Raw genomic sequence first — 26,038 nt, forward strand, 5'->3', positions numbered from 1 at the left:
CCCTGTGATACAGTCCAATTTGCTCAGAAGAAATTGCATAGCAACCAAAAAATGACACTGTCTCTTGGAAAACAATTGCCGAGATGGTGGCAAAGGCACATGAATTCAATTATGAGCCTCTCTAAGCGGTGGTAAACAAATGAGCAGATTATATTTCTGTTGCAAGCTGGACCATCACAATTGTTGACATGCGTTCGGGTTTGCCTCTGTTTCTTTTCTTTTTTTTAACAAAAAAAGTTAGTTGGTTAAAAATAGCAACAATAAATTGATTGCATCACTGATTAGTTAACATACCGACATGGCGATGAACTATCTAATGCAATTGCATCCAGGTTGGACATGACACATTTATCATCATTCATCTCCTTGGCTCTGTTACCTATAATTGCATTACTTTTTTCTCCCTCTTTTGGAATGGAACAGAAGCTCATTACTAAATAATGAGTTATAATCCTATAGTGTGAAACAGGGTTCGTAGTGGAGGTCAACACTTTCCCAAAGGAGATGCTTCCAGCAACAATATCATCTTCAAAAAGCCGAATGTTTATTCTAGGAATTGGCCCATAAATCTCAATGGTGTACAAGAGTTCATTGGTGTAAACAATCCTGTAGTAAGAAAAATGCTTTGGTCTTGGAAAATGGTCCCTTTCACAACTGGGGACGTGGATCCATTTTTGAGCTCACCATATTTGCCAGATGCTTCATCAAATAAAAGTTTTTGTTTATCTCTGTGCTGCTGGTTGAGGCAGTCCTTAGTCTGCCCCACTTTCATCAGAGTCTAAGCGAGCCGGATTTCTTAACACCAAGCCATCCCTGGTGTCAGTAATGCAGGGTAGGTGAATAAAGTGCAGACTTTGCCCCAAAACTATTGTCACCAGGGGTTTATAATGCTCTCCCAGTGGGACGTGGGTGGTGCTGCGGTCTAAACCACTGAGCCTCTTGGGCTTGCTGATCAGAAGGTCGGTGGTTGGAATCCCCGCGATGTCCCAGCTCCTGCCAACCTAGCAGTTTGAAAGCACACCAGAGCAAGTAGATAAATAGGTACCACTGTGGCGGGAAGGTAAATGGCGTTTCCATGTGCTCTAGTTTCCGTCACAGAGTTCTGTTGCACCTGAAGCAGTTTAGTCATACTGGACACATGACCCGGAAAGCTGCCTGTGGACAAACGCCAGCTCCCTCGGCCTGAAAGCGAGATGAGCGCCGCAACCCCAGTCTTTGACTGGACTTAACCGTCCATGGTTCCTTTACCTTTCTTTCTTATAATGCTCTCCTCTTGCTACACGAAGAACTTCATTTTGATCACATTAGTTTAAGAAGGACTTTTCATTTCAAGCAACAAACGATCCATCATAACGACATCAATATCTGGCAGTGCCCAGTATTGAGATGGCAGGTGCCCTTTCCATTCCTCGAGCCACAACTTCTCCTGGTTATTCCTCCCCATATTCCATTGACTATCTATCAGAACTCTGCAGCATTGGCCAAACTCCAAGGATGATAACCATAAGAAATTATACCCAAAATATAATTCCACACATTATGCAGTACCATGCCTGAGTTTGTCTCTGAGTGTACCCTCAGCAGGTATAGCAATCCCCTGGCAATAGGAAGCACTAAGATTAGACCTTCGTCATTGTCATTGTTAGGGCCTTCTCGGTGGTGGCGCCCGCCCTGCGGAACGCCCTCCCATCAGATGTCAAAGAGAAAAACAGCTACCAGATTTTTAGAAGACATCTGAAGGCAGCCCTGTTCAGGGAGGCTTTTAATGTTTAATAGATTATTTTGTTTCATTTTTCTGTTGGAAGCTGCCCAGAGTGGCTGGGGAAACCCAGCCAGATGTGCGGGGTATAATTAATAAATTATTATTATTATTATTATTATTATTATTATTATTATTATTATTATTATATTACTATTACTATTACGTATTATAGATTGTTACCTGGTCAAGGTCTATTAGGAAAAGGCTGCCTGGCCCACTAAAATGTTCTGCCCATGGGGACTTACAGAAACTAATGGTTGTTGGGCATATAGAGGAGATACCAGCAGCAAATATGTTGATGCTTCAGTGACATTTTTGAATGAATGATCGACTGGAGCAAGAAACATTGTTAACCCCTGCTTGTCCGCTTTCCCTGCTGCCGTTTCAAATGACCTTAGCCACCCAGTATGGAGAGGAGATAAGAGCTCACTTGGGGCATAAGGCAAATCTGCCCATGTATGTCAAGAGCCCATTTTGAAGCCTAGGAGGCGACAGCAATGATGGTAAGCGGGAAAACATTCTTCTCTGCCACAACTGCATCTGTAGGGTTGTGCTCCAGAGGCTGTTCCAAGTACTGTAATTTTCAGTCTTCCACTGAAAATGGGCATTTGCTGGTGAGTGAGACATCAGTTGCTTGTTGAGATAACTTTTGAAGATGGTGAAGTTGTTCAGATCCAGTCTGATTTGTTTGTGACAGATCATAGACCAGAACAGTCAGAAGCAGCCACTTTTTGCAATCACTAGGATTGCTTCAGCCTAGGTGCTTTCTCTCAAGAATGCTGACTGGTTGACTAGGGTTGTGAAGGCGATGCCCATTTCAAATAGTCTATCTTGGCCAGTTAAGACCAAGTGAGAGGAGTTTGAGACTTGCTGGTTAAAATAGCGAACATCTCACTTTGGAAGGGGGCCCACCTGACAAAACCATTCCTAGACTTCTTTCAGGTCTTCACTTTTGAGGAAACACAGAATAGGGAGAATGATTAATAAAAAAACCATATAACACATCACTTCTGGGTCTATTTCAGTCTGACTTCCACCTTTGCCAACTTTCACAGATTACTTACATCTGGAAGTTGACAAGGCATTCTCCCTTCTCAATGATTTTGGATGTCTCAGTGGCAGCAGTTCACTAAATTTTGTTGGCCTGGCTTGAACAGCTTGCGGGGATATCAAATCTAACTGTCGAATGATTCCTTTCCCCCCAGAATGAACTCAGTGGTCATCACTGCTGATCCCAGCTCAGCCCTCTAGCAGTTGACTTATTGTGTCCCACACGGTTTGATATTTATCACTGGTGCCTTTTAACATCTATCATCCATAGGAAGCTTCTGACAAAAATCATCCAGAGCTTTGCTGGTGGGTGTCATAAATTAGACAATACACTTTCCCTCGAGTTCCATATTTCATTAATGAAGCATCCAATGTCAGTTTTCTCAGTATTAAACCACTGTCTTGAGGCTGTGGTTAAATAGATGAGCTCTTAAAACAGGATGAAATTGAATCTGGATGTGGTGGAGATACTGCTGGTAGGAAATCCTGAGTAGGGTTGGCAGAATGCTACCTGCAATTGGCCAGTAGGTCACAGGGCTTCTTGAGGTCAATCCTCCCCTTGCCTTATCCAGCCAGATGACCCACTCTTACAACATCTGCCTTTCCAGCCCCTTTGCCTGTCTCCATCGCTGAAAATTAAGGCTACCTACTCCTCTCCCATCTCCTATTGGCTTGAGAGAAGCACCAGTGGGAAGAAAGAGGAATACAAAGATTGAGGCAAGAGTAAGACTCTGTGTCCTGATTTGGCTCTCCTGTTTGTTCACTCCAGGTAAGAGGGTACCCATTCGCCGAGCAGCAGAAGGGGAAGAAAGAAAGGGAGCTGTGTGTTTGTGAATGAGAAGAATGAGTGAGAGCAAAGAGCACATGTGCTCTGACTCAAACCACGTCTGCAAATGGAGAGGGGGAATGTCCATTGGGGGTGTGGTTTGCATTCAAATGGTTGGAACGCACCTGCACCTGCTAATGGACTTTGAAGAGGCCTTTTGATGTCATTTGCCTACCAACGAGCTGAATCATAGAATCACAGAAGTGTAGAGTTGGAAGGGACCCTGACGATCATCTAGTCCAATTAGCTGCAATGCAGGAATATGCAGCTGTCCCATATTGAACCTGCAACCTTGGCGTTGTCAACACCATGCTCTAACCCACTGAGCGGGATGGAAACTGGCATAATGAAGTTGTCGCCTGATGTGATAATAACATTGAGTGATTGACCGGTGGGCAATCCCCCCCCCCTTTTTAAAAAAAAGAGGTGTGCACACACAAACTGATACCTCAGTTTCTGGAACTTTTGGAGAGTGGGAAGTAGTCTTTGAGGGGACAGAACACACACTGCCCACTAGGGTGGATGCAAAACATCAGCTAGATTTGGGAAGCATAAAACTGAAAGCACTCATATGTGGATCAAAGCGTACAGAAGCGCATATGGAAGAATCAACGTATGTTATCCACCTGCCTGTCCTATCCTTATGCATCAGATGCGCACATGTCAAAAACGGTTTCTGAAAATATCTACGGAGAACATTGGTGCAAATGTTTAGGACCCAGGTGCAGCTCAGGTTTTGCAAGTCCTCACGTGTGGAGTAATTCAGTTAAACATAGCAGTCTTAATACTTCAGTGTTAAAAAAAAATTGCACCAGTGTATCTGCCTGAAGCCTGAGAGAGATCAAGGTTCCAGTTATGTCACACAACACACTGTGGTCTGTGGTATCACCCTGGCCCAGCAGACACGACCCCGCCTTCAACCTTAAGTGTTCATTTGCTGGCGCGCAAGATCTTAAGACAGCAGCATGAGTGGCAGAAGTTCCAACATGTCCATTCAAAAAAACTCACCTGGCCATAATTCCAACTCCTGGATCTTATGCTATCAGGATCTCCATAGAAAATAACCCCAAGGTCATTCAGGACATACTCTTGCCTTTGCTTTTCTTCATCCAGAAACACAGCATCCTCTGCAACAAAACGTTGTGTGCGAAAGCTCGTCAATACAGTTGTTTTGCTTATAATAGATGCCAGCATTTAGTACTGCAGAATGATATGACGCTAATGAAAAGGCTGGGGGTTTTTTTGTTTGTTTTTTGTTTTTGTTCATCAAGCAGAGCAGTAGGATATCCTTCCTTCCTCGCACAATTCCTTGTAATTGGGAGCCAGGTATTCTTTAACTTAAAAGGAGAAAAGGGGAGGGGGGAAGAAGGCAAATCTGCCCTGCTTTGAGCAGGATCTGTAAAGCGTGATTAAAATGTCACCTCTCATCAAGCATTTTATGATTTTGCATTGCTAAGTTGAGGAGTCCAGAGTGCCATGATGCAATTAGGCATCTGCATAGCAGATCAAAGAACAATTTTGAAACTTCTTAATCGGTGACAGAGAGCGAGTCAATGTCAAAAGATTTAAAGGGAAAACCCTGCCCTGGAGTTGAAAGATGCTGGAGGAGGCTGAGGGTGTGGTCCACTGATCTATGTAAATAACAGCACAGGGACGGGGAACTTTTTTCAGACTAAGTCACATCCCCTTCAAGGGTAGGCGCATGCTAGTGGTGGGTGGGGCCAGAGGCAAACGTGGGTGGAGCAACAGCTGTAAACGTTACCTTTGTACACTAGGCTGGTCTCTACCATAGCTGCCAAGTCTCCCGTATTCCCTGGGGAAACCCCGTTTTTCCAGCCGTTTCCAGCTGGAAAAACGGATTTTTTTGTTTTTTCCTGGTTTACTTACCGGCCAGGGGCGGCTCCTTCTGCGCATGTCTGGAGTCTCTGGACATGCGTAGAAGCGATTTCTGGCATGGCAGCCATTTTGGAACTGGGCAGAGCAGCATCGAAAGTCGCTTCTGAGCATGCTCCGCCCAGTTCCAAAATGGCGGCAGCGCTACTTCCAGTCTGCCGATCCTTTATTTTTCCGGCAGGAACTTGGCAGGTATGGTCTCTACACACATTGCTCTCTGTCCTCTACCCCTGTCTAAGACACACCTTCCAGTCAGGCAAAAACACCCAATGAAATTGTGAAACCAGGCATAGCTGTCAAGTTTTCCCTTTTCTCGCGAGGAAGCCTATTCAGCATAAGGGAATTTCCCTTTTAAAAAGGGAGAACTTGACAGCTATGAAACCAGGTGAGTGAGGGGTGTGGCTTGGAGAGAAGGGGTGTGGCTTGGGTTGCATCCTGAGAGGGCCCCAGGCCTGAAGTTCCCTTTCCCCCTAATGGAACCTGACTTGACGTGATGACTAAGGATTGATTCCAGGAGACTAGGCAAGGCAGTTTTATGACTGTGGCAACAAATGGGAATGAGCCTGCACACCAACCCCCTCCAACCCCCATCCCTCCCCCATTCAGGGAGGAGGAGAGGCAAGCTATCCCTCCTCATCCCAAAACATTTTCCTGCTACTGTGTAATTTTTGCCTGCAGACAAGAGCAGCAAAATCTAATTGAGTAAGAAGCCAAAAGCCTCAGTTTGCTTAATCAAATCAGTCTGTTTATGATCTGTGTCAGTTTCACATGTGCTTATTCATAAGGCCATTCTGCCCCATCTCCAGATTAATCTGCAATTTGGGATGGCGGGGGGACGGACGGAATCTGCACAGAAATGTTAATTTTGAAACACGTACTTTTAATATGTGTTTGGTCTCTTTGCACTTCTAAAGCACATTATTGTAATATATATATATTTTCAATGCATCCTGATCCATTTTTTTTCAAGCTGAAAAATGCATTGCAAAATTCAAGAAAGCAGGAAAACAGAAATATAAGATACATTCTGAGCCACAGGTTAGTAAAGGTCAGGAACCTAGAAAGCACTCAAGCTTTTTGTTTTGCAGCAGCTCTCCGGGTTATAGATGGGGGACAATCCCAGCCCTCCCTGGAGAAATTGGGGATTGAACCCAGAATCCTCTGCATGCAGGTAAATGCTTTGCTGCTGAGCTATGGCACTTCCCCAGTTTGCCACGGAATTCACAGAAACCAAGCTCCTCAAGCGTCCCTATGGAAAGCTCCGTCTTCTCTTTTGAAATGGAGGCTTCCTTCCAGCTGCCGAGGGGGGTGGGTGATAAGAATCTGTTTCAAGCCTCGGGCTCTTTTTGATTTGCATGGCTGCAATAGAGCTGTCAGCAGCCAAGGGCTCCGTTTCAAGCAGGTGGTTGAAGCTCTCCCAGCCAGCAGATCTAAGTTTCCCCCGTGCACTGTCTCTGTTCAGACACCATGTAGATCGTCATGGAGAAAGCTCCTTTTTTACATACCCTCCTCCCCAACTAACCCTGAAGTGAAGCGCCGATCAGCAACTACACCAGACTGTGCCACACGCAGCATGCCAATACTTGCAAGATATAATAAAAGGCTGTGTGAATATACCCCGATAAAGGCAGCTGTGAGCAGACAGGCTAGCAAGGCTGTAATCCTTTGCACAAGAACTCAAATTCGCAAACCTTTTATTGGGCTATAGACAAGGGTCCAGTAAGGTTCAGTACAATAAAATGACTCAGCAAAACCTGGATCTAACATTTAAGTTAATGTTGGATAATATTCACAAATCCTCTGCAGAAACCTGGCTACTATACCATCCTCGCTGCATCCTGAGTAAACAAACTTTACATTCATCTGAACGCCATTCCCTGCTAACTGCTTAATGAACTTAATGATACAAGGGACAGGGGGGGGGGGGGAACATGCACTACTGATTCCATTTGTCTCTGTCCACAGAGGGATAGCGACTCTGCGAGGGGTATTTTCTGGAATGTCCCCAGTAGCACATTCAGTCCCACTAGCATGTATGGCCTGCGTTGATTCAGATTGTTCAAATGGGAAAGATAAGTCGCCATTGGTTGCCCACATCATACCACCCCCAGACTTGCACAGACTGTGGGATGTGAAACACAAGAGCAGTCATGTACAACATCCCTAGAGCAGACATAGAAGGGGATGTCTGGACCAGCCAGTCGGAACTTCCTATTTCTCCTGGGCTGGGACAAACTTCCTCTGCATGTAACTAGAGGTGGGCGTGGCCTCACCTGTGCAGGTAACAAAAGCACAGGGCTGGCCGCCATCTCTCTCTCTGTGTGACTACATTTCGTGGGGGAAGCAACATATGCTTAGCCTGAGATGCCCTCTTGGCTTCCAGCCAAGAGAGGACAAAGGAGCTGTCTCCTTATGGGATAGTTTCCAGGTGTATGTAACTTTTCTAAGCTTAAGTCTGTCTTCTGGGATCCTATTGTGAACAGATGTGTAATGTAAGTAAACTCTTTTCATACTTTTATAGAAAGTACCAACTGAGTACTTAAACTGAGGTACCACTGTAATGTCTTATCTTCGTTTGCACGCACAATTCCACAGAGTTCAGCAGATGGGTTTTCCCCCTTCTAGTTGCTATATCTGGGCTCACAGAAGCAGAATTTCAAAAAAGGAAACTGCAAGAGCCAGTCCACATATCTGGTATGGTGGTAAATTCAGCAGACAGCAGAGGCCGAGTGAGCTGGGAAGGTCTGTGGGCAAATACATTATTTGCTCGATATCCACGATCCTTCTACCGCTGTGGCGCATTTTTTGTTTTGTCCATATTTCTCTTCTACTCAAGAAATATTAGAGGTTTTCAATCAAGTTTGCTTTTCATTGCTAACCCCCGCTTCACAAATATTTGTGAAATGAGGTAGAGATTAATGAATTTCCCTTGCTTTGTCAAAGGTGCTCAGTTTTTCAGTATTCAGTGAAGTGTGGTTGAAAGAGACCGAGACTGAGAGAGACAGGTCTTTGAATTCTCAGCAAGAAGGGAAGACTGCTCCAGAAAACAAGGCCTTTGATTTTTGACAGCTATTACGACAACTGAGATTGGTTTGAGCAAGAAATCCAGAAATCTGATGCGAGTTCCCTCCAGGTAACTGCTGTGCACTGATGGAGCCCTGCTACTGATGTAGGGGAACTATTTCACGGATACATGGCCTTATCAAATGAAGCCTTATGCATGGAAGGAATGGTCCCTACTACCAAGCTATAGTCCGTTCCCCATAATGACCTGTGCAAAGTCATCCAAGTGATTTTCATGGCTAAACGTGGAATTGTCTCTAGATCTACCAAATGGATGCATTTTTGTTTGTTGTTGTTTAGTCGTGTCCGACTCTTCGTGACCCCATGGACCATAGCACGCCAGGCACTCCTGTCTTGCACTGCCTCCCGCAGTTTGGTCAAACTCATGTTCGTAGCTTCGAGAACACTGTCCAACCATCTTGTCCTCTGACGTCCCCTTCTCCTAGTGCCCTCAATCTTTCCCAACATCAGGGTCTTTTCCAAGGATTCTTCTCTTCTCATGAGGTGGCCAAAGTAATGGATGCATATGGATGCTAATGAGAAGAGACCCTTCCATGCTTTTCTTAAATCAATGGAAATTTTTATAAGATTGTGTGTGAGAGAGTTAGCCTATCTGAGTGCTAGTACGATCCATTTGACACATTACGGGCTCAACAGACAGCCTTTTCCTCAATCTATAAAATGTAGGAAAATATCGACCCAACTGCACAGTGGTGTTTGTGAGGCACACCAGATAATTAATGTGTGATACAAAGGGAGAAATAATTTTGGGTTCTACTCACATTTCTTTCTTTTTTAAAAACAACAACAACACAACCTTATCAAAAATTAAATCAGCTTGTTGGTTGATTCTGTTAAGTCATGTGTGTGTTGGCTTGGAGGAGAATTTTAGGAGGTGGTTGCCACTTCCTTTCCTAGGACTTAGTGGGAAGTTCAGTCCATGGAAACCTGTGGAGAGAGCCTCATGCCACATCCTGCCAATCACATGTCCCCAAATGCCTTGGGAGTGATGTGCTACAACACGAAACAATATCACTTCCAAGTCATTCTTGGCTGGCGGGAAGCTATGGGGAAAGCCTCTTTTTTAAAAAGGTTTTTTTTTTAAGGCAAGGGGGGGGAAATCTGAAAACCCTTGGCCATCTTGTAAGGGTAAGCACGAGGTAAAAATCAGAGGATTTATTTTGCCCCATGATTTTTTGGGTTGTTTTATGGTTTGCCTGCATCCAACCAGTGAACACATGAAAAAGAATCTGTTGAAATCTGTTTGGCATGACGCTTAAAAATGTATATGGCTCTTCATCTTCGTATTCTTTATGTATATAGAGGATGGTTCTCCACAACTGTGTATGCATTAGTAGCTTAAAATACAGTGAGGTTCCCACCCCCACCCCCCGCTGCATTGTGTTTCAAGTGACGTTTGCACATTGCTGTACACACCAGAGAAGGGGTGAGGATGTCTTCGTCTGATGCACCCTTACCTGTTTGGTTTCCCATGCACACACACACACACACACAAAAACAAACCACAACTCCTATTCATGAAGCTATCGCCTGAGGATGTGCAATGGCTGTACACACAAATGTACGCACTTCAGCTTAAATGCAAAGTAAATGTGGCTTGCATTTTCAAATCTGATGGAAGCTGGTTTGAGGGGGAATGCATCGAACAGGAGTATTTCTCAAGAAACTACAGGGTAGATATAGATTGTGGCTAATTTTCCACGGCTTCAAACCCCAGTGGCAGAAGTGCACTAGAGCCAAAAGAAATGGAAATGTGTATATACTACTACTAATAATAATAATAATAATTTTTTTATACCCCGCCCATCTGGCTAGGTTTCCCCAGCAAATGCTGCAGTCATAGGGGAGTCATTCAACAACAACAACAACAACAACAACAACAACAACAACAACAACAACTTATTATTTATACCACACTCATCTGGCTAGGTTTCTCCAGCCTCTCTGGGCAGCTCCCAACAGAATATTAAAAACATAATAAAACATCAAACATTAAAAACTTCCCTAAACAAGGCTACCTTCAGATGTCTTCTAAAAGTCAGATAGTTGTTTATTTCCTTGACATCTGATGGGAGGGCGTTCCACAGGGCGGGCGCCACTACCGAGAAGGCCCTCTGCCTGGTTCCATGTAACATCGCTTCTCGCAGTGAGGGAACCGGCGCTGGACCTCAGTGTCCAGTGTACACATCCTACAGTCATTGAGGCAGGGTTTTTGCTCATGCTATCGAATACCAAATATGTTGACAGGACAGTCCTCTTCCCCAGGTATCTACACCCTGCACATGCCTTACCTGAACACCAGGGGTTGAACAGGATGTACGTATCTGTGTCTGGGTTTCTCCTTGTCCTGAGAATGCCAATCGGAGTCAAGACGGCGACATACATGCGGAATTTCCCCACAATGCAGTCAGCAGCTGGCATGATATTCAGGCCAACAGAACTTCCGTCCCTGTGAGTGATCTTAGCACCCCATTTGCCGCTTTCCAGCTCTTGAACCAAAGGGACGATGATATATGTGCCTTTGCTTTGTTGTGGATATCGCCCTGCGGAGATGGGAAGAGAAAAGGCAGAAATATGGTTCTGTGTATGAGTGGCAGCGGATGAATCGTTGTCTTACATTTTGACGGTGCAGCAAAATCTGGGCTGGGAACTGTCCAACGGAAGTCAGTAGGATTACAGTAGATTTACTTTTTACTGTCTGCATAATTTAGCTTTCTTGTCAACGTTTTTATCTTTAACATCTGTGTGCTCCTTAAAACCAACTTGCAGCCATGCAGAACTTTGTATTGTTTACATAAAACAGGGTCAAAGGAACCCAAGATTTGGAAGTAACAAATTCCTTCATCAAGTACACTGAAGGATCTTCTACCACCAATATCCTTGCAAGTCTCCCTATATTGGAGTTGAGAATCTGTGGCCCTCCCCCTAAATTCATGTAGGGAGGGAAGCCTGGAGAGAGAGAGAGAGAGAGAGAGAGAGAGAGAGAGAGAGAGAGAGAGAGAGAGAGAGAGAGAGAGAGAAGACGAACTAGGGGTTAAAAATGGGGGAAAGCCAAAAGGGGGAGGGAGGGAAGGAAGGAAGGAAGGAAGGAAGGAAGGAAGGAAGGAAGGAAGGAAGGAAGGAAGGAAGGAAGGAAGGAAGGAAGGAAGGAAGGAAAGGGGTGGATCTGACCAATGTTTTGCTCTGGCACACAGATTGCCCCCAAGCATATGCAGCCCTCAGTAGGGAAAAAGAGAGAGAATTTGCCACCCTGCCCTAGTCACAGAAAGGTTGCAGACCTCAATATTAAATTCTACAAATGTTAGGATTTGCTACCAATGGGCACTATCTGAAAATAGCCAGCAAATTGGGCTCTTCCCTAAGATTAGCTACAAACATCACCTGCCCATATCAATTGAGCTGGTGAACATGTTGTCCTCTCATGATTACCAACTTGTATATCAAGGGTGGAGGACATGTGGTATTCCAGATGTTGATGGACACTAGCTCCAATCAGTCCCAGGCAGCCTGGCCAATGGCAGCAGTGTAGTTAGCTGCTCATGTGCCCTTCACTTGGGGGTGGGGCAAAGCAGGTGCAGGGATTATGGGAGTTGTAGTCTAGCAACATCCGAAGGGCCAAAGGTTCACCATCCTTGGATTATGCTGAGCTACATGGACCTAACTTGGTATAATGCAGGTTCCAATACCCCAGAATTGTCCCTCTCAGCATATTCCTGTAGAGTAGGAACTGCTGTGCTCAGGAAAGGTGCACAGAGCAAAGACAGGGATATTTTCCTGGTTTAGCAGGAGATATAATTGCAGAAACACATTTTTGGGACCTGAACTTTGGCACTGAACGTGGTATATCTAGAGATTAGATACAGCCCCTATAAAGCCCTGGATTTATCTCTATTGACAGGGTTCTTCTACTTTAATCTCCAGTGCAATTCTAGTTTATATTTTGGTTCCTGTGGCCTTGGTTGACACAACTCAGGAAACCTTCCATCTAACCCAGAATATTTGGGCCATATGGAAGAAGAAAGAGACCTTCAAAAGAAGCAACACAAGAAAGAAAAGCCAAATCAATAGCACATTTGGGAAGATATAGCAAAGGATGCTTTAAAAGGGGGCTTCAAAGGGAATCAGGTGGAGGGGGAGATGCTAAAGAGGCAACCAAGATGAGAGGCCGGTGGCAGCTAACAATGGGATCAGCAAGTTGAATGCCGACTCGTTCTTTGAATGGTGGCTGGGCCTGACCTTTCCTCTCTCTACAGTAGGGGCTCAGCTTCAGCTCTGCTCTTCAGTTTAATGGCAAGCCAAGCCCAGAAGAAAACCCAACTGCTAAAGAAAGTGAAATGCCAAGAGAAAAATCAGCTTGCTGAACCTGCATATTTGGAAGGAGGAGGAGGAGGAGGAGGCCCCTCTAATGTCCTCCTTTTGTGGGTGAGGAATGTATTTGATTTCTCTTTCATAGTTCATACTTTTAACTTACTCACTTGTAGGAAGCATGCATGCATTCAGGGGCAACAGGGCCATCAATATGAGATGCAGCACTGCTATGTGGTCTAGGGATAATCAGCATGGCCTCCTCCACATGCTTCTGGACTACAACTCCCATCAGCCCCACCCAACATGGCCAAGGATGATGGGAACTGTAGTCCAGAAAAAACCAACCTCTGCCCATTCTCTCCTGTTGCCCTGTATCATAGAGCTGTAGAGTTGGAAGGGTCCCAAGGCTCATCTAGTCCAACCACCTGCAGTGGAGGACCTGCCTCCTTCCCTGCATGATGCCACACCTCTCAGGTCCCACCTGTCTCATGAAGACTTTTGCTCAACCTCCTAACTCCCACCTTCTTGCTGCAGCAAAGACTGTAACAAGGCCCAAACACTTGTAATTGGATCACACCTTTTTTTTCCTGTGCTTACTCCTGTCTCCTTCCGCTCCCCTTCCACTATTTCCACCGGTCAAATTTGAGATTACTGGAAGCTCCTTGGGGTAGACAACTCTCCTCATCCACTCTGTAAGACGCCATGCGCCTTGATGGCGTTGAGCAAATAGACAGATAAATATCTTGTAGTTGAGGGTTGTGGGAACAATTTAAAACTGCAAAGTGCCTGCTCAGTATTCAGTGCCACAAAAATGATACAGATTTAAAGCAGAAGCACATCTGAAAAGTTTGTTTATGCAGCTTGTTATCACAGCACCTTTTGGTTGCTTTAATCTTTGACATTTATATTTAGAAACGGGGTAATTTGAAGGCGAATCAAGCTGAACGTAAAAAAAGAGAGCCTTGCATAATTAGGGCTTCTTGATTCAAGCTTTTCATCATCATTTGTTCATTGATCTTTAGGCTACTGTTTGCATCCAGTGAATTCTGAACTCAAACTACATATGTAGATCAAGATAACAGTTTTGTGCATATTTATTCACTTAAAACATTTCTAACACAGCCTTCCTCAAAAAACAAATACCTTGTTGGATACAGCATAAGAAAGTACTCGATTTAAAACCGTAATTTCTGTATCTCAATGTACTCAATGTACTGTCACAGATAAAACCCCATTAAACAAGCAACGATCTTTAAAACCATAGATTGACTCCATCCTCCCAGCATTGATGGCCATCTAAACACATAGAGTATCTTAATATACACATTCCTAAAGACGTTTTCTTCTAAAAGAGGAATGCATTTTGGTGCACTGAGCTGAGAAATATTTCACCAAATTTGGAGAAGTGCAAAATCAAAAGGAGAATTGTTTTCGTATTGATGTAGTAGCCTGGAAGGTGTGAATTGGGTCGGTTTGCTTTACAACACAGACTGGACAAAATTCTCTTCCATCCCTAGTTTCCATCAAGAATTTTATATCTATCTTAACTTTTGAACCAGATGGATCTCCAAGGCACCTTGCATAAATACAATTCTGGTGCTACTTTGGAACCTGTTCAACACAAAGCATGATCACATCGTGCAACAGAACGATCCTTCTACTGCAACTACTAATGAATCCTAGAGTTGGAAAGAACCTTGGAAGTATTCCAGGCCACCTCCCCTGCTTGAGGCAGAAAATCCAGAGCCGTCCCATCCCACAGAGATGGCTGCTCAGAGATCTCCAACAAAGACCCCCACAATTCCTAGGTAATTGCCTCCACTCTTATCATCAACACGTTTCTCCTCATGTTTAACCAGAATCTACTTGCCTGCAAGTGAAGACCATTAGATCTAGTCCTCCTGCCCTCTGGGGGCAGCAGAGACGAGTCTTTATCCTTGATCGTGGGCCATAGCTGCCAAGTTTTCCCTTTTCTCGCGAGGAAGCCTATTCAGCATAATGGAAAATCCCTTTAAAAAAGGGATAACTTGGCAGCTATGTCGTGGGCTGCTTGAGAGCCAACAAATTGAAGCTCAATTCAGATAAGACTGAGGCATTGTTAGTGGGCAGTTCCTGAGCCCAGATGGCTGGGAGATTGCCTGCTCTTGAAGGGGTTACACTCCTTCTGAAGGAGAGAGTACATGTCTTGGGGGTACTTCTGGATCCTTTGCTGTCGCTTGAGGCTCAAGTGGCCTCAGTGGCTCAGAGTGCCTTCCATCACCTTTGGCTGGTGGCCCAGCTGCACCCCTATCTAAACAGGGATAGCCTAACTTTTGCCATCTAGTTAGGTAGGCTAGATTAATGCAATGTGTTCTATGTAGGGCTGTCTCTGAAGGTGGTTCAGAAACTTCAGCTGGTGCAGAATTCAGGAGTCAGATTGATCACCAAAAGAAGATGGCTTGAGAGCCAGTGTGGTGTAGTGGTTAGGAGCGGTAGACTCGTAATCTGGGGAACCGGGTTCGTGTCTCCGCTCCGCCACATGCAGCTGCTGGGTGACCTTGGGCTGGTCACACTTCTCTCTGAAGTCTCTCAGCCTCACTCACCTCACAGAGTGTTTGTTGTGGGGGGAGGAAGGGAAAGGAGATTGTTAGCCGCTTTGAGACTCCTTAGGGTAGTGATAAAGCGGGATATCAAATCCAAACTCTTCTTCTTCTTCTTCTTTACACGGATCCTGACCCAACTGCACTGACTGCTGATTAGCTTCTGAGTCCAATTCAGAGTGCTGGTTTTGACCTATAAAGCTTTAAACAGCTTAGGACCGCAATACCTCAAGGACTGCCTCTTCCCATATGAACCTGCCTGGACCCTGAGATCATCTTCTGAGGCCCTTCTTCATGTTACTCCTCCGTGAGAGGTCCGGAGGGTGGCAACACGAGAATGGGCCTTTTCTGCAGTGGCTCCCCATTTGTTGAATGCTCTCCCCAGGCAGGCTTGCATGGCACCTTCATTATACACCTTTAGGTGCCAGGCAAAACCGTTCCTCTTCAACCAGGCCTTTGGCTGGTTAACATTTTATATCCCTTTAAATGTGTTTGTGGGGGTGGGAGGAGGAGGGGCGTTTTTGGCTTGTGGCTTTTGTTGTTGCCATTGTTTTTATTATGCATTTTGCGTTTTTATCTTGTATTTTTGTATTGCAAACTGCCATGAGATCTACGGATGAAGGATAAAGAAATAAAGAAATAAAAAAAATAACAAATACTTGGCTGAGCATTGGTACAGCAGAGTAATCACTTCCTGAACAGGGCAGATACACACATATTTCTTACATCCCTGCTGGTGAAGCTTGCGGGCTTATGAAGCAGTACAAAAAACGAAACAAAAAATCCTTCAGAACCTACCGTATGAAGGAAAGGGATAGTGGTGCTGCTACCATCTGCAGGCAACAAGGTTTCGATTACATCATCCTCAATCTCATCCATCTCAAATCCAGCCTTTGTCCACAGCCAGCTCAGCAACCAGGGTGCCTGGCTCCATGCAACCAGCAGAGGGAGCAGCAAGCCTCAAAACAACAGCTGTAAACGGGCTTCCTGGTTGCTGCTTCCCTTTTCAGCTATTCCTCTCCATCCCTTCAAGCAGTATTTTTGAATGCAGAAGGTGCTCACCCCGCCCGCCCCAGCCACCACCACAGATCAGATAGATCTTTTGAGACTACAATTCCCATCATCCCTAGCTAGCAAGACCAGTGGTCAGGAATTATGGGAATTGTAGTCCGAAAACAGCTGGAGGCACTGTTTTGGGAAACACTGAGATAGATAGATAGATAGATAGATAGATAGATAGATAGGACAGGGCTCTCTCCCTCTCTTTATTTAACTATTTATTTGGCCCTTCATCCATATCACTGGCTTCCAGGCACGTCCAGGAAATATAATAATTGTGACAGGTTTATAAATAGCCAAGAAAGCTTTCTTAGATGGGAGGCAGGGGGAGGACGTCCCTATTTCCATCAATGTTGGAAGGTATGGAGTTATCTGACCCCCGAGCCATCTGAAGGCAGCCCCGTATAAAGAAGGGTGTTTTTTAAAATGTTTTATTATGTTTTTATATATATGTTAGAAGCTCCCCAGAGAGGCTGGGGCAACCCAGTCTAATTAGTAGGGTATAAGTTGTAAAATAGTTGTTGATGTTGTTGTTGTTGAATAGCACATCCATGTTTTCATCAGGAAAAATGTTGGAGGGTATGTTACGAGGAGGACAAGAGTAGGGAGTATCACCAAAATTCATTTTGAATATTATTTATTATTATTTATTTATTCAACTTATACACTGCCCTATACCCGGAGGTCTCTCGGCGGTTCACAACAAGACCACAACATACAAAATCAAACCAAAAGCAGCAACCCAGTAACACCCCCCTCCCGAGCCACATTCTAAAAGGGTGTTGGATGTCAATAAGATCAACCAAAGGCCTGGTTTAAAAAGGAACGTTTTTGCCTGGCGCCTAAAGGTATATAATGAAAGTGCCCGGTGAACTTCCCCGGGGAGAGCATTCCATAGACGGGGAGCCACTGCAGAGAAGGCCAGTTCTCACGTTGCCACCCTCTGGTGGTACTAGGAATACAGGGGTGGAGAACCTCTGACCCATGGGGCATGCTGGGCCTCCCTATTGAACCTAATAGGCCATTTCTGCCAAGCCACACCCACTTGCCAAGCACCTAACATGAAATATTCTGGGCTGGATCAAAAGGGTTCTCTGAAGCACTATATGTATCAGCTGGCCAGCAGGCCTTCAAAGCACAGCACAATGCTTTTTGCAACCTTCTTAATCTCAGGGTTTTGAGTTTGAGCCCCATGTTGGGCAAAAGATTCCTGCACTGCAGCGGTTTGGACTAGATGATCCTCATACCGGTAGTACCAACTCTAGGATTCTATGATTCCTTTCAAAGAACCCTTCATGATGCTCTGAAGTCGAGGCAACCAGCTGATTGTTGCTTTGAAGTCCTGCTTTGAAGTCCTGGCAAAAGTGCCATGTCATCTGATGTCCTTATGATGTCAGGTGTGTGTGACACTTGGGCCACCCACTCACTTGTGAAATGTGGCCCACGGGGGCAGAGGGTGGGTAAGGGAGAGAAGGATCTGGCCCACCAGTCAGGTCCAGTTCCATATCCTCCAACATTTCTCTGATGAAAATAAAGACGTCCTATTCCATCACCATCTCCATCCACTATCCTTTTATTTTATTTATACCCCACCAATCTGACTGGGTTGCCCTAGCCACCCTGGGCAGCTTCCAACATATATAAAAACATAATAAAATATTAAACATTTAAAAACTTCCATGTGCCTTCTTATGTCTTCTGAAGGTTGTATAGCTACTTATCTCCTTGGCTTATGGGGTCACATAACTCCATACCCTTCAACATTTCTCTGAAGAAAATTGGGACATCCTAAGGAAAACCGGGACATTCAGGGATCAAATCAGAAACTGGGACGGCTTCTGTAAATCTGGGATTGTCCCTGGAAAACAGGAACACTTGGGGGTGTCTGCAGTTTCCTACCCTTCTCTTAAGAGAAAGGACCCAGTTAATTCCACAAATAAAACCAGACAGTAAACCAAAGTACAGTATAAACAATGCTGTAGCAGCTATACCTATAAGTCTCAGCTGTGTTGAAGACCTGAGACTGATCCTCCCCTACCACAATCACAGCTCTCTCTATTTTGTCAAAGTGTACAGAAATCACTGTCATAATTGCTCTGAATCATGGTGTCAAACAGCTATTAGTATTTGCCATTCTAGGGGTCTCCAGAGGTGGAGCTAGCTGCTCCGGCACCCGGAGGAGCGCACATGCTGTGCAGCCGGCGGCGGGGCGAGCGTCCCAGGGGGGTGGGGCGGTGATGTCACCCCCACCCCCAAGGATGACACCGGAGGTGGGCCGCCCCCACTGCACCCCCTTCCTCCACCAGTGGTGCTCTCCAGATGTTTTGAACCAGAAGTCCCTTCAGCCCCAGCCAGCACACATCTTACTCATTATGACATTTTTTTTAAAAAAAAGAAAAAATGTGCTTTTCACATCTTGCCATTTGCAGCTAAGTCCCTGTTGCATGGCTAATTAATCAAATGCCAAGTTTCTGTTAAATGAATAGAAGAAGAAGAAGAGACTCATTAGTTCAATAATGGTCTTCGTGACTTGACCATGCACCATATTGTTCTCATACTCTGCAAAAGACTCCACCCTTTGAAGAAGATGTCATTTATTACTGTTGAATCATTGTTTCTTAAAAATTGTGAGCCACACACTCTCACTCAAAAAAAAGAGGAAAAATGTTGCATGCCAGCTGCTAAAGGGACCCCTGACCATTAGGTCCAGTTGCGGACGACTCTGGGGTTGCAGTGCTCATCTCGCTTTATTGGCCAAGGGAGCCGGCATACAGCTTCCGGGTCATGTGGCCAGCATGACTAAGCTGCTTCTGGCGAACCAGAGCAGCGCACAGAAATGATGTTTACCTTCCCGCCAAAGTGGTACCTATTTATCTACTTGCACTTTTGGCGTGCTTTCAAACTGCTAGGTTGGCAAGAGCAGAGACTGAGCAACGGGAGCTCACCCCGTCGAGGGGATTCAAACTGCCGACCTTCTGATTGGCAAGCCCTAGGCTCTGTGGTTTAGACCACAGTACCACCCGCCAGCTGCTAAGCTAGGAGAGACAAATATGTGACCACTGTGTGCAATTCTGATACTCATCCTGATCCAGCAAGTGTAATTAACCCACACTTTCCAGTGCATTTTCCCATCACTTTCCATATCACAGGAAGTCCAGTCGTTGGGGGAAGTGGATTTGTTGTGCAAAACCTCCCAATTGACTATAAGAACACAATCCGAATTTGTCGGTATTTGACTGACTCCCAACCCCAAAGCAGTCACTGCCTGGAAGCACCCAAATTCAGAATTAAGGAGCGGGATGCCCCTGAGCACATTCTAAACCTAGGGATTTGTTTTCGGTACCAGAACTGACCTGAGCTCATAGTCCTTTCACACAAAAGTCCACTCAGCCCTGGTTATTTTTCTTCGTTTCTACAGCCTCATTTAGGGGGGGAAGGTAGTTTTGCTATTGCAACGCCTGGGAGTCAAACGCCCTTGCTGATAGACTACAAAAGGCCCAGAGCTCTCCCAGTAGATTTTAATTTACCTTCAGCTAGGGATGCTGGAAATTGCCAACAGAAACAGAAGTGGAAATTGCCCATGTTCTCTTATTCATCCCATGTCCTGAGCAGATATCAATTCAGAAAATCCTATTGGATTTTGTCACTTTCAGTCCACAAACAATATGCAATGGATTGCTATTCCTCTCCACTTGCACGGGAATTCCTTTGCAGTGAAACGGATGGCCTTTTGCAGGGGGTGGAGTATCATAATTACAATGTAAATTACGTAAGTCATGCAATTTTGACACACTGGTCAAAAGATGAGTGGGTGGAACTGAAACAGTGATTCATGTGAGTCATGGGTAGATCAGTCAGTTGTTGATAACACCAAGTTTGCAGGTTCAATCCCCATATGGGAGAGCTGCATATTCCTGAATTGCAGGGGGTTGGACTAGATGATCCTTAGGGTACCTTCCAACTCTTCAGTTCTATGACAAATATTAATGAGGAAATAAAAATGCTGCCCTCCAACATCCCTACCTTCAGCCCACCGCAGTGGTAGAGAATTCTTATTCCAGCCAGCCCATATAGGTCTGTCCTCACCTTTTCTTTACAGCTCTGGCTACACAGTTATCAAGAGCAACAAGACCGAGTACCACAGTGAAGAAGAGAAAGAAAAAGTTATCTTTGTCCAAGAATCCATGGATTTACAGGAATACAGGAGCCAAGAAAACGCCAACTTTAACCTAAGAGCTCTTTTATGGATGCTGTTATGTATATCAGTCAATTGGCTAATAACAAAAGTGTTTAGGGCGTTTAGACCAATATGTATGGATTTTACGAAGCCAGTTTGGCAGAGGTCAAATGGATCCTAAGATTTACAGCCGTGCACAGAAAGAGATCATTAATGCAAGGAGGTGGCATATAAATTTATCAACAGATTTTAATGTCGGACCCAGGAAGACGCAATAAAAGGGGAGATTGAAGGCCTCATTAGCAGATGTGATCTTTTAGATGCCTTTTGAACAAGCCATTATTAGGAGGACTCATATTTTCAACATGGAACTGACACAACATCGCCTACTATGGATATACTCAACAGACAGGGTTTTGTATGCTCTGTGCCCAAGAGTGGGAGGGTAAGGTATGCACTGGAGGCTGAGTGTCCAAGGGATGAGGCTAAATTGCAGGTCAGAGATGGGGGAATTCCGGTCCTCCAGATGTTGTTGGTCTTCCACTCCCTTCAGCCTCACCCAGCACAGCCAATGGTCAGGGATGAGGGGAGTTGTGGTTCAACTACATCTCGAGGGCCATAGTTTTCCCCATCTCTGCTGTGAGTCCTGCAGATTGCAGGGAGAACATGGCAGGTGGGCCCAGCATCTCCATGCCTCCAACTTCTCTCCATTCCTGCAAAGCAGCAGAGTGGGGGGTGCACATCATGCCTCCCACCTGTATTTAGCAGCTGTTTGGTCACCACCAAGTTACCAGATCTGAGCCCTGAACAGGAATAGGGAACAATGGAATGGAATGTGGTGGGTAGTTCACCAAGGAATTCACGGTGAAAACCCAGTTATGTATTGTGAACACAGGGATAGATGGAGACATCAGTCTCTAACACTACCCAAGATTCAACCTCCTTTTGTTGAAAGTGCAACAGCGGGGATCATTCCAGTTTCTAGTTTAACGGTTACTTCTGTTATCAGAAAGTCAGCTAGCCAGGAGGCGGGATGGAGGTGTTGCTTAGCACCTGGGCCATAGCATGATCTTTCGTGTGGCATGTGCTCTGATTGGCTAGATACTTCTGAGGGAGTTTCCCTCTGTATGTTTAGTTGAATGTCTCCCTGGTATGTACAAGTAAGAAAGACAAAACCTCTCTGTTTCGTTCTCCTCAAGTTATACGCTGTTTTTATTCAGCCTTCCTCAGTAAAGTCTTATCGGAGTTTCTTTTCTCTCTGGACTCCGCCTGTATTATTTAATTGACATTGCAAACAATTTCATCCAAACATACATGGACTATCCTTCCCTCCAACTGTAAAAGAACCTGTAAGGAAAACCTGAAAAGGCACACCTTTTCGCCATATAGAAATGAAAAAGCTAAATGCATGCTATTTCCTAACTATCAGATTTAATAAATGGCTACACGATTATTGTGCAGCAACAGAAAGGGGGTTGGGGTTGGGCAGACAATAATACAAATGCAAAAATACAGCTAGTTCCTAGGAAGACAAATTAAATGCCAAATCAAAAATAATTCTCAAAGAGTTTATAACAGTAGGGGAGATGGCTGTGGAGAAAGATTTGCATCAGTAAGTCATGTAGACTGAATAGTAAATTTGCCACAAATGTCATGGACTCAGTAGTTTGCAGGCATTCAGATGCAGGAAGAGAACGCAAATGTAACGTTAATTTCAGTGGGTTTACTCTAGGTAAGATGTGGTTGAATACTGCCCTACATATATAACTGCAGCACACAGAATTAACTGATTAGTCAACAACAACTTTAACACAGCACAAATGTTTTTCATAAGCAGACTGTTCTTCCATTACGAATCAAGCATTGAGTAATCAGCAAGTAATCGATGCAACATGCAGCATGTTCTGAGCCGACCAAAGAAGAAAAGGACTATTTCTTTTGTACAATAAAAACTCACATAACTCGTTACCAAAAAGATGTAGCAATAGCCACTAGCTTGGATGGCTTTAAAAATTGTGACAGTTCATGGAGGATAGATTTTTTTAAAAAATGGCAATAATCCATAGCAGTTGAATGGAACTTCAGTCTTTAGATCAGTATGCTAATGATTACCAGGTGCTCATGTTACTGAGATGCTCGCGGTCTGGCTGGAACTCTGTACATGCCCCAAGGCTCTGTGTGACTTAGCTTTGCTGTGTGCCATTGTGGTTTTCCCAGTAGCGATGTATGGAAGTGAGAGCTGGACCATAAAGAAGGCTGATCACCGAAGAATTGATGCTTTTGAATTATGGTGCTGGAGGAGACTCTTGAGAGTCCCATGGACTGCAAGAAGATCAAACCTATCCATTCTGAAGGAAATCAGCCCTGAGCGCTCACTGGAAGGACAGATCGTGAAGCTGAGGCTCCAATACTTTGGCCACCTCATGAGAAGAGAAGACTCCCTGGAAAAGACCCTGATGTTGGGAAAGATTGAGGGCACAAGGAGAAGGGGACGACAGAGGATGAGATGGTTGGACAGTGTTCTCGAAGCTACGAACATGAGTTTGACCAAACTGCAGGAGGCAGTGGAAGACAGGAGTGCCTGGCATGCTATGGTCCATGGGGTCACGAAGAGTCGGACACGACTAAACGACTAAACAACAATTGTGGTGAGAGAGAGAGAGAGAGAGAGACCCTTTGTTGAGGCCAGAGCTGATCCAAATACATGCCAGCCAGCCAGAAACTGGCTGCATATGCATAATTGAATCCCCTGAACCCAGTGCCAGATCTAGTGCAAGTATCACCTAGGATTTGGCCATTCATCATTCCCTGTGAGCAAACAGGTGCCAGCTGGCAAGCATATCTTGCATATCTTGTCCATTTGCATTTTCTGAAGAGGTCCAAGCTCATCCTCTTTCAGGGCACCTTATTAAAATGAGATTTGATGGGCAGGGAATGCGATTTGCTATTTTCTTTGAGATTAGTCAGCAGGGCTCCCCCCGTGGGGAGGCACTTTCCAAAGAGAAGGTTTTTCTATCTTATAACAGGATCAGGAAGGTTTGAAATCTGACCCTAGAATCAATATGATTAGCCCAAGCATCACCCCCTGCTCTCCGCCGCCAGCTGCCTGCTTAGGATGGGACCACTACTTTGATAGGTGGAAGGATGATCTGAAACGGCAAAAGCCTTTTTGGAACATCCAAGGCTAGCTGTGGCCCTCAACTAATTGTGAAAATTCAAGAGATGATCTAGCATTTTCTTTCTGTTCCTCCCAAGTCATTTCCATGTCTGAATCCCCTGACCTTCTTTTAACCTTCCTTATTATCCCAATCTGACTCCTCTCTGGCTATCGAAAGGGTTCTTCATGTGAACTTTCCTCTTCCTGGATGGCACAAGGAACTGTGGTTAGCTCTAAACAGAAAGTGGAAGCTTCTGGTATCCTCCTCACATGAAATGTAGGGTGTTGGTTCTTGTAACGCTAAACTATGGCTATGTCTAAAACCAAGCCATTTTGTCCCCTTCCTCCCCAGTGTTTAGGAAAGGTGAGGCATTAACAACTGATTCACGGGGGATGAAGTTCATTTGTGTTGGAAATAACTCCACTCACTTTCTGCCTGGACAAACCTTTATGTATTTTGTGTTTTTTATCTCGTATTATTATGCTGTGAACTACCCTGAGATCTACGGACGAAGGGCGGTATACAAATTTAATAAATAAGCAAATTGCTCAACCTTCTCTGTCTCCTGCCCTGGCTCATTTCAAATGTAGATGCACAGCCTGCCATTTCCGGTTCCACCCACCCCAGTTTGAAGCACTGAGAAATAATTTGTTTTTGCTTTATTTTTTGCTTTTCAAAGCAAAGACCAATATGTTCTGCATACCCAGCAGTCTTTGCCATCTGTAAGGACACCCTCCTCCACTCCCACCTTATCCACCCCACCCCCCCACCCCGTCTAGTATAAGAATCTCGTGAAGACAAGGGTGGTTTGGTGAACATCACCGTTTGACACTTACCTATAATGTACTCAATCCAGAATTGGTCCTTTTCTGGATTGTACGGACGGTTGAATGAGAGTTGGATGTGGAAGGGCTGCCCTCGGCGCACAATCAGCTTGAGGTTGTAGTATCGCTCCGTGTGGTGTTCTCTCTTATTAATGTCATCTTCACGGTTGAACAAATGGACGCCCTGCACTTCCAGAACATCTGCAGGTGCACAAAGGGATGACCAACACGGCATCTTTAGCTCCTTCTTGTCACTTGGATCCCAGAATTAATTCCTTTCCCTTTACCATTTTATCTCACAAATTTCAGACCCTGCCCTTTAATTCTTAATTTTTTATTTTTTTAAAGAAACCCACTTGCAGGACAATCAACCATAAATTAAATCAAACTCAAGGACCGCAATACCTCAAGGACCAGCTCTTTCCATATGAACCTACCTGGACCCTGAGATCATCTTCTGAGGCCCTCCTTTATATGCCTCCTCCTTGAGAATTCCAGAGGGTGGCAACACGAGAAAAGGCCTTCTCTGCAGTGGCTCCCTTTCTGTGGAATGCTCTCCCCAGGGAAGTTCGCCTGGCACGCCTTCATTGTACACGTTTAAGCGCCAGGCAAAAACATTCCTTTTTAACCAGGCCTTGGGTTGATCTGATTTACATCCTACGCCCTTTTAAAATGTGTGGGTTTTTTTGGGAGGGCGGAGGCTATTGGGTTGTTGTTGTTGTTATTATTATTATTATTATTATTATTATTATTATTATTATTATGTATTTTGTGGTTTTCTATCTTGATTTTATTCTGTGAACCACCCTGAAACCCACAGGCAAAGGGTGGTAAATAAATTCTAACAACAACAACAACAATAACAACAGCAACATAAAGATTAAGCTCATTGAGCAGCAGGCATTCAGCGTTAGCATGCAAATGATCTAAAGAGCCTGGGTAAATATTCACCTGGTCCCTCAAAGGCACAAGGAGGATAAGGCTTTTTTCATATAAGATCTGGCTATCATATCAATGGCTATCAGCTGTCTAGTATCTCTGGTATCAGAGGCAGTGTGCCTCTGAAAACCAGCTGTTGGGGGTTCTCATGTTCTACACATGGGCTTCTCTGAGGCATCTGGTTAGCTGATGAGCAAACAGAATGTTGGACTAGATAAGACATTTGGCTTGATCCAACAAGACATTTCTTATGTTCTTCAGTATTGGCCTCAGGCACACTTGCCTGGGGAAATGCTCCAGGGATGGAGTGCCACAACCAAAAAGGCCCCGTCTTACACCAACATGGATGTGGCTCCTGAGAAGGAGTTCAAAAGGTAGA

At 44.8% G+C, this 26,038-nt stretch overlaps 1 protein-coding gene across 2 annotated transcripts in view; it reads right to left on the minus strand.

Moving 5' to 3' along the window:
- F13A1 (coagulation factor XIII A chain) overlaps positions 1–26,038 on the minus strand; it is a 69,929-nt gene that overhangs the window by 35,721 nt on the left and 8,170 nt on the right. For both annotated transcript variants that reach the window (XM_035125298.3, XM_035125299.3), the window contains exons 3-5: positions 24,733–24,921; positions 10,907–11,158; positions 4,647–4,765 (exon numbers count right to left, since the gene is read on the minus strand). In XM_035125298.3, coding sequence (XP_034981189.2) covers positions 4,647–4,765; positions 10,907–11,158; positions 24,733–24,921 — 560 coding nt within the window. The remainder of the gene's footprint in view (positions 1–4,646; positions 4,766–10,906; positions 11,159–24,732; positions 24,922–26,038) is intronic.

Source organism: Zootoca vivipara, chromosome 8 (assembly GCF_965207765.1).
Source record: "Zootoca vivipara chromosome 8, rZooViv2.hap1.1, whole genome shotgun sequence".
NCBI classification, from domain to species: domain Eukaryota; kingdom Metazoa; phylum Chordata; class Lepidosauria; order Squamata; family Lacertidae; genus Zootoca; species Zootoca vivipara.